General features: G+C 50.9%; 1 protein-coding gene and 1 long non-coding RNA gene across 2 annotated transcripts in view; both read right to left on the bottom strand.

Annotated features, from left to right (window-relative positions):
* LOC106727671 overlaps nucleotides 1–9,383 on the bottom strand; it is an 18,720-nt gene that overhangs the window by 1,457 nt on the left and 7,880 nt on the right. Inside the window, exon 2 of the long non-coding RNA XR_001363906.1 lies at nucleotides 8,984–8,986. This is a non-coding gene — a long non-coding RNA (uncharacterized LOC106727671). The remainder of the gene's footprint in view (nucleotides 1–8,983; nucleotides 8,987–9,383) is intronic.
* Nucleotides 5,542–8,192, bottom strand: LOC102260135 (hydroxycarboxylic acid receptor 2). The gene has a single exon (XM_005875456.2). The coding sequence runs from the start codon at nucleotides 8,033–8,035 to the stop codon at nucleotides 6,923–6,925; it is 1,113 nt and encodes a 370-aa protein (XP_005875518.2). The 5' UTR covers nucleotides 8,036–8,192; the 3' UTR covers nucleotides 5,542–6,922.

Consider the following 9,383-nt stretch of genomic DNA (forward strand, 5'->3'; position numbering starts at 1 on the left):
GCTGAGCAGAGCTTCCCCTGTGGGAGCGCACTGACCACCAGGGGGCAGCCCCTGAATTGAGTGTCTGCCCCCTGGTGGTCAGTGTGTGTCATAGTGACCAGTCATTCCAGTGGTTCTGCTGTTAGGGTCAATTTGCATATTACCCTTTTATTATATAGGATATATATATGACTGAAATGTCAGCCTCTCTGGAAACCCCAGACAGCAGTATAATATTTTTCTCTCATTCCATTTTTTAAAAGTAGGCATGTTAGTGCGATGTTTCTTTCTCTCTCTCTCTCTCTCTCTCCCCATCCCTTCCACTCTCTCTAAAAATCAATGTAAAGATATCCTCAGGTGAAGATTTAAAAAAATTCAGTTTAATATTGGTACTTACTTTCTTACGTGGTTTATTATTAGAACAAGGGCGGCTTTACCTAGAGGGTGACATGTTAGAGAAAGCTTTTGCCTCAAATCTGCCTTGAAATCCTGCCCGAGTCCATAGGCAGTGGCTTTTGGGGAGATGACTTACCTCCCAAGATAAAGGCTCTTCAAGCCTTACAGGTCCCGCCCACACGAACTGTGTTCCACCACCTAGACACAAGCTAGTCTCTCATTTTCTGTTTTCCAGACACAATCATTGATATTCCCATTCAAAATTTTATTTATTTAATTTTATCTTCTAATTACAGTTTACAATAAATAAATAAAATCAATCCATCCCCCCCCCCCCAAAAAAAGGGGGCATGTTAGTGAATTCTGAGGCTGGTTTCGCCGGTGAACACAGGGAGACGGGGAGAGAGAAGGAGCAGGTGGGCAATGTTTGCCGATGGAAAGTCAGCCTGCCCTGCACGCTGCTCTTCTCCTTTTCCTGCAGTTGCATTTCTCCGCTGTGCAGCACCGCAGGCCTCCTGTGAAATTCTGCTCGGATTTATAGGTGATAAGTGGCTTTAAATAAACACGTACAGTGTTCCAGCCCAGCTCTAAAACCACTGGCCGATGGAGGCGAACAGGGTGGGACGCAGGTAGGGTTACAGCTGTGAGGATGGGAAGCACAGAGGTTACTCTTGTGTTATTATTAATTAGTGATTGTATTGTTTTCCATACGAACAACAGTAAACTTACTTTTTTTTTTTAATCCTCACCCGAGGATATTTTTCTATTGAATTTTAGAGAGAATGGAAGAGAGAGGGAAAGACAGAGAAACATTGATGTGAGAGAAACAAACACATCGATTGGTTGCCTCCCGCACGCACGAGCCCTGACCAGGGCCTGGGCTGGGGAGGAGCCTGCAACTGAGGTACTCGCCCTTGATCAGAATCAAACCCAGGACCCTTCAGTCCACAGGCGGACGCTCCACTGAGCCAAACTGGCCAGGGCAGGAAACTTACTAAAGTCCCACCCTGTATAAGGAAGATGATCAGATGCTATACGGACCCCCGCTGCCGTCAGGTTGAAAAACCGTGGGTTTCTGTTCTGCACTTCGGAATATGAAGCTTCAGTAGGAAAATGGTAGTGATGGTCCATTTTTGCTTTTGGTAAAGCAACACGATGCAAAGATAGACTCACCACCGAAAGACGCCCCATTCCTCACCATCGTTTGATCTGCGGCCACTGTGCCGAGTGTTGTACAGACAACCTCATTTCACCCTTTCGGTAACGTCAAAGGGTATTGAAAGGGGCTATTTCCATTTCACGGATGAGGAACTCTGAGGCCCGGAGAGTTGGAATAATTTGCCCGATGTCCTACAATCCGTAGGTGATGTGCCAGGAGTACAAACGCCTTAAACTTCTGAAAAAAGGCCAAGTGAGAGATGGGCAACGTGAACTGAAAAAAGTAGGGTGGGTACCTTGACCCCTTTGGTGGTCACTATTTCTGGAACTTCCCAGGCTGCCCAACCGTTAGACCCGCAGGTACCTCCCAGGCCCAGGCTGAGATCATGTGCTTAAGGCACTTGGCCTAGTGCCTTGCGCTCTATGAATATTTGTTTCCCTTCCCCAAAGCTGACCGGCGATGGCCCCTTTCTTCCTTGTGGAAGGTGCTCCTTGTCTTTCCAAAGGAGCTACCATCTCACGAGGAGGCGGGTTAGGATGTTCACGCAACATTGGTTGCAATAGTGGAAACCAGAAAACCTAAGTGTCCACCAGTAGGGGATTAGATACATAGTAACACAGGCACTCAATGCAATACTGCACCAATGGAGAAAAGTAAACTTGTATCAATAGGACTGAATCTTGAGCCTAGCATCTAGAGCAGTGGTTCTCAACCTTGGCTTGCACATTAGAATCACCTGGGAATCTTTTTAAAATCCTGATTTCTGGGCCTCCTCCTCCGGAAATTTTGTTTCTTTGTTACTAGTGTTGTGGCCCCAACCCATAACAAAGAAACAGAATTTCCGGAGGATGAGGCCCAGAAATCAGGATTTTAAAAAGATTCCCAGGTGATTCTAATGTGCAAGCCAAGGTTGAGAACCACTGCTCTAGATGCTAGGCTCAAGATTCAGTCCTATTGATACAAGTTTACTTTTCTCCATTGGTGCAGTATTGCATTGAGTGCCTGTGTTACTATGTATCTAATCCCCTACTGGTGGACACTTAGGTTTTCTGGTTTCCACTATTGCAACCAATGTTGCGTGAACATCCTAACCTGCCTCCTTGTGAGATGGTAGCTTCTTTGGAAAGACAAGGAGCACCTTCCACAAGGAAGAAAGGGGCCATCGCCAGTCAGCTTTGGGGAAGGGAAACAAATATTCACAGAGCGCAAGGCACTAGGCCAAGTGCCTTAAGCACATGATCTCAGCCTGGGCCTGGGAGGTACCTGCGGGTCTAATGGTTGGGCAGCCTGGGAAGTTCCAGAAATAGTGACCACCAAAGGGGTCAAGGTACCCACCCTACTTTTTTCAGTTCACGTTGCCCATCTCTCACTTGGCCTTTTTTCAGAAGTTTAAGGCGTTTGTACTCCTGGCACATCACCTACGGATTGTAGGACATCGGGCAAATTATTCCAACTCTCCGGGCCTCAGAGTTCCTCATCCGTGAAATGGAAATAGCCCCTTTCAATACCCTTTGACGTTACCGAAAGGGTGAAATGAGGTTGTCTGTACAACACTCGGCACAGTGGCCGCAGATCAAACGATGGTGAGGAATGGGGCGTCTTTCGGTGGTGAGTCTATCTTTGCATCGTGTTGCTTTACCAAAAGCAAAAATGGACCATCACTACCATTTTCCTACTGAAGCTTCATATTCCGAAGTGCAGAACAGAAACCCACGGTTTTTCAACCTGACGGCAGCGGGGGTCCGTTCATTCTCATCTTCTCCCAGTTGTATTGGGAATGTCATACTCTCCTCCCAATACCCACTGAGGGCTGTAAATCCATCCCCCCGGGTATGGCTGGAGTGCTGAGTGTATCAGTATTTGTTAAGATCCCAGGCGTACTAGCCTTTTTAAAAAAATATATATTTTATTGATTTTTACAGAGAGGAAGGGAGAGGGATAGAGAACTAGAAACATTGATGAGAGAGAAATATTGACCAGCTGCTTCCCACACGCCCTCTACAGGGGATAGAGCCTGCAACCAAGGTACATGCCCTTGACCGGAATCGAACCTGGGACCCTTCAGTCTGAGGGCCAACGCTCTATCCACTGAGCAAACTGGTTAGCCCCCCCTTTTTTAAAAATATATTTTATTGATTTTTTACAGAGAGGAAGGGAGAGGGATAGAGAGTTAGAAACATCGATCAGCTGCCTCCTGCACACCCCCCACTGGGGATGTGCCCACAACCAAGATACATGCCCCTGACTGGAATCGAACCTGGGACCCTTGAGTCCACAGGCCGACGCTCTATCCACTGAGCCAAACCGGCTACGGCATCCCCCCCCTTTTTTTAAACAAATAATTTATTGATTTTTTAGAGAGAGAGAGAGAGAGAGAGAAACATCGATGAGATAGAATTATCAATCGGCTGCCTCCTGCATTGAGCCCACAACCCATGCATGAGCCCTTGACCGGAAGTCGAACTGTGACCTCCTGGTGCACGGGACAACGCCCAACCACTGAGCGCACCAGCCAGGGCCAGAAGCACTAGCCTCTCAGCTGACAGGGCCGTGGGATTGTGGACTCTGGGTCAGGCCTGGTGCTTGTAAACCCCCCTTCTCCGGGAACACAGAGGGTGGCCAAATGTTCCATTTGAGCCCAAAGAAAATCCAGCGCTGCTTGCAAAATAGTCCTGTTTCATTTGTCATTAAAGACAGGCAACCTAACGGACAGAGCTTCAGGAGCAGGTACCCCACGCAGCCAAGCCCGCCCGAGAGCATTTGCCGCAAATGTATTAAGCAACGTGCAGATAACAGGACTTTCATCCTCCAGCAAGCCTTTCTGGGGGGCTCTGGGACTCAGAGATGGAAGTCCATGCCTGAGTAGGCTTGGGGCAATGTCCACCCCAGGCTCCCTGAAGGTCGACGGGTCACCTCTTCGTTCTCCTGGGACCATCGTTTTATAACACAGCAGGAATTTTGCCAGCGCGAGAGTTGAGATGGACTCTGATAAAAGCCCACACATGCGGTTTAAGTGATGAAACAAAAGGTGAGCTGAAATGTTGTCAGAGGAATGCCCGGCAGAGAGCATGTTTTTACACAAACAATCGTTTAAAAATACCCTTCCCCCCGGCTGCTGTGTGACCGTGGTCTTGACTCTTTTTCATGAAGAGTGGTTTGAGTTCCATCAGATTCTCTGCTCTGGGAATCTGGCCTGAGAGACACAGGTATTGAGGGCGGAGTCACGTTCCTGGCTAAGAGCTGGAGGCGAAGGGCCGGGAGCTGGTCTCCTGCAGCTGCCCCAGCCTGGCTTCCCTCTCCCTTACGTTCTGTGAGGTGCGCCACCATCTTTCCAGGATGTTGAACTTGGTTTCTGTTATTTGCATCCTTATGGCCCTGGAGTTAAACAATGATAAAAAGGCATCTCCCGCCAGGCCAGTGTTGCTCAGTGGTTGAACGTCAACCCGTGAACCAGGAGGTCACCGTTCCATTCCGGTCAAGGGCATATGCCTGGATCTCGGGCTCCATCCCCCATGGGGGTCGTGCCGGAGGCAGCCGGTCAATGATTCTCTCTCATCATTGATGTTTCTATCTCTCCCTCTCTCTCCTTCTCTAAAAATATACAAAATCGTATATTTTTTAAAAAGCAAATGGAATGAATGAGCAAATACACAAATGTGAGTTGTTGCGAACAGGTTGGCAGGGCTCTACCTGGCTCCCTGCTGACTCACCCGCAGGGGGGTGAGGGATCCCTACTCCCCTCCCCACTCTGCCATGTCTTCCTCTTCAGGTGACCCCGGCTTTTAACTTTCTACCCCTAGGAGCTGATCGGAGAACCAGATAAGCAAAGTGCTCTGAAAACGTGCAATTCAAGGGAGATTGACTGCCATTCAGCTGGGAACCTGCATATCTGCATTTCTCATCTGCCTCCCAGTCAGGGCGTGAGAGCAAACCTGTCTTGCCGAAGAATCGAGAAGCTGGAAATGAAGGCGTAACAGAAACTTGGACGCACCACCACCACCGACTCCAACCGGACATCTCCCTTCCGCGGCAGCAGGGGAACCGAAACGACTGCACTGGGAACCTCTGTCTTCCCCCTTCTATGCAAATCCCAGTCCTGATTCCTCTTTTTTTTTTCTTCATTTTATTTTTAAGTTTTTATTGATTTTGTTGGGGAAAAGGGGGGAAACATTGGTTAATATACACAAATAAGTTTTTAAAATACACAAATAAGAAGAGCAATATTCACTGAAATCTAAGCAAACGCAAGGGCAATCTGTTCTCGCACTCCTGCCTGCAACTATCCTTCCGAACGGAGTGGTTTTTACTTATGCCCTGGCCTGCCTGCCCTGGCCCCAATGCATGTGGAATTTTAACTTCGCTGTCTCAGCGTCCTCGGCCTTCTCACATTACAGGAGACGATATTTTTCTACCAGGACACAGTTCACAACCCATAAAGGTCCCTGCTTGAGCAAGCATTCCCATTTCTGTGAACTGTCACCCAGACACATGCAAGCCCAGACTGTGTCCCACTTCCAAGTGTATGGATGGGGTGGATTTCTCACAAGTACAGAAACACACGCAAATGAGCCGGGAGGCATCTTCCCGGGCCACCGCCCACCGGCCACAGGCAGCCGGCATCTCCCTTTTAATGACAAAAGCAAACAGGTGGGAGCAGCTCTTTTCCCTGAAGCCTTTTTAACGGCTCAGCCTTCCAATGCGTGTCAACAAGGGAGGAAGGGATTAATTGCCGGCTGCAGCACAAATGCCGTTTCCTTCCCTTAGTAACACTGTCTCTCTCGGGCTAACCCCCTTCTTACCACCGCGGGGACCTGGGATGTTAACCAAAGTTCATGAGTCTCTCTGTCTAGTCCGGTTCTGCTAAAGCTTGGCTGCAAGACGAATTGATCCCAAGGAGCCCCGGGTGGTCGAGGGCTTGGGAAACGATGCCTGGGCTCCCGCCAGGAGCAGCAACTCCTCTCCAATCGCTTCGTTCTCCTTTCCTCAGCCGGAGCCGGGAGCAGGCCAGGCACGGCCCCAGGAGCTGAGAACCAGCCAAGCCTCAGGCAGGCGAAGGGCAGACGCCCCGTGAATCACAGGTGCCGACCGATCGGCGTCTCTGTGGCTCCCACTTCGCTGGGCAGGGAACCTGGACAGTTTTGCCGCCTTCAGTTCCCCGGGTGTCCAGGATGGAGCGGAAGTTTCGCTCTCCGTTCCTCCGAGATGTCTGCCGTCCCTGCAGCCACGCGGCCCACTCCACCCACACCGCTCCTCTGAGTCAGGTCCTCCGGGCCGGGCCGGGCCCAGAAACCGCAGGCCGTGCTTCATGGTGTTCCTCTGGGCACCGGCCGCCCGGCACGGTTTCTCCAGAGATGTCGGTTCTTGGTGACAGTCTCCCTCCTTGGCTGCTTAGCGAGAGGCTGCAGTCAGGTAAGAGGGGCTCCAGGGCTCCCCGGATTCGGCCATCAGAGCGCCCGGGATGCTCCTGGACGCACTCAGGTCCCCCGTGAGCTCGATGCTTGTGCTCCGGTTATTATCCGGCTCCTCCGGCTTCTTCTTGCGGAAGCAGCGGTGGATCAAGGCGGAGAAGAAGTTGGGGAAAGACGGGCTGGAGAAATAGTACACCAGAGGGTCCAGCATGCTGTTCATGTAGGTGAAGCTGAGGGTGATGAAGAACGCCAGGTCCACCGAGCGGTAGATGTCGCAGGTCTCCTCCGTCACGTAGTTGTCCATCGTGTGCAGGAGCCAGAAGATTCGGATGCGCACGGCCACGCTGGGCAGGAAGCAGATGACGAAGACGATGGCCACCACCATGATGAAGGTGATGGCCCTCTTGATCTTGGTGTGCCGGTCCATCTGCCGCTGCCGCAGGCTCCAGACGATGCGGATGGAGCAGAACAGGATGATGCCCAGGGGCAGGAAGAACTCCAGGAGGAACATGGCATCGTGCCACCGGAAGGTATTGCAGATGCTGAAGCTGCTGCACAGGTAGGCGTTGCCGTTCTTGACCAACATCTTCTTGTACAGGAGGTGCACCGTCAGGCCGATGGTGAGGGCCCACAGGAAGCAGGAGACGATGGCCGCCTTCCGGTTGGAGATCTTGTTGAGGGCGTGGTGGGGGTGGACCACCCGGAAGTACCTGTCCACGGCCACCACGGTGAGGAAGATGATGCTCCCTTGGCGGTTCATGGCCAGCATGAAGAGCATCAGCCGGCAGGGGACGTCCCCGAACTTCCAGTCCCACTTCCTCATGTAGTTGTCCATCAGGAACGGCAGGCAGATGATCAGGAGGAAGTCGGCCACGGCCAAGTTGAATAGGAAGATCCGGCTGGACTTCCAGGACTTGAGGTGGAAGCAGAAGATCCACAGGGCCAGGCCATTGCCCAGGAGCCCAAACACAAACTCCAGCCCCAACACGGGCGGCAGGACTTTGGCGATGAAGTCATCCCGGAACACACAGCAGTTCTTGTTGTCGATTTGCAGAAAGTGAGTCTCGGGGTCGTGCGGGTGGTGCGGCTGCATGAGGGGCGGCGGCCGGGCGGCTGGCTCTTGGCGCGGGGAGCGCCTCACCTAGGCTGTGCTCACGGACGGAGGTGTGTGTCTGTGTGGAGGACGTGAGCTTCGCCGCCCGCCTTTATGTCACGTCGGGGTGTTGAAATAGATGACTGAATGGTTACCAGGAAACTACGAAATCGCTAAAAAAAAAAAAAAAAAAAAAAAAAAACCCGGCAAGGCTCTTAGGCAACCGGCTGTTTGCATAAATAAGTAATAAAAATCCCCAGGGCCGACAGGAACCCACAAAACGTTCTAAATGTAAAGGATGGGTTTGGGCAAGACGCCCGTTGTGGGGAGTGACGGAGCCTCGCAGGGCATCCCTCTTCAAGCATGTCTGCTGCCTGCTCAGTGCGGGAGACTGATTCCCTGCCGTGGGGTCGGCTCACGCCGCTGGGGAAACGGCCACAGCGACAACGACTTACTGGGCTAAGCAGCCTGGTTTTCCAGAAACATTAAGAACGGGGAGGAACTATTCGCACGCACGTGGGTTAGGGAGCAGCAGGTGTGTGGTTTCTTTTGGAGACGCTGAGAACACAGTCATTGTCTATTTCACGAGGACACGTGACGGGGGTGTTATGTCCCCCATGCCCATCTTCTCGGCCCAAGCAATGGGTTGGCTTCTCCAGAACTCTGCAGTGAATTTCTACTTTTGCAAAAGAAAAAAAAAAAAAAAGCATCGTGAGAGCAGCATAAAATTTCCTAAGACGGTGGGAGCCATGCCAGGGGTATGTTACAACCAGCCCAGGTTTTTTTGTTCATGTTAGATTTCGATACGCTTTCCTGCTCAAGTGATTTATGTCGAAGTACGTGATTTTTTAAAAACATTAGCAAGCTTTGTTTGTGAGAGCAGTTTGAGCTTCTCAGCCAAATCGAGCAGAAAGTGCAGGGAGTTCCTGTGTACCCCCGTCCCCGCACAGCCTCCCCCGCTTAGCGTGTGATATTTTAAAAGCCCCCCTCTTTTTTTTTTTTTTTTTTATAATTGAACTCAGAGTGACAGGACCTAAGAGGACTTTGAACTCTTGCTTCGAAGCCGGTCACCGTTTCACGCATCGTTTCTTTGCTTTTTGGTATAATTGGGTGTAAGGCTGCAGAACATTTCTACCCGTGACATTTGGGTCTGTCAACTTCTTGCTTTGCTACAAGTTTCTAAATTGCTTCTACTTGGAGTTAGAAATAGGCAAGTTGCCCAGCTGGTGGTGGCTCAGGGGTTAAGCATTGACCTATGAACCAGGAGGTCACGGTTTGATTTCCAGTCAGAACACAGGCCTGGGTTGCAGCCTCAATCCCCAGTGTGGGGCGTGCAGGAGGCAGTCAA

Source organism: Myotis brandtii, unplaced genomic scaffold (genome assembly GCF_000412655.1).
Source record: "Myotis brandtii unplaced genomic scaffold, ASM41265v1 scaffold463, whole genome shotgun sequence".
Taxonomy (NCBI): domain Eukaryota; kingdom Metazoa; phylum Chordata; class Mammalia; order Chiroptera; family Vespertilionidae; genus Myotis; species Myotis brandtii.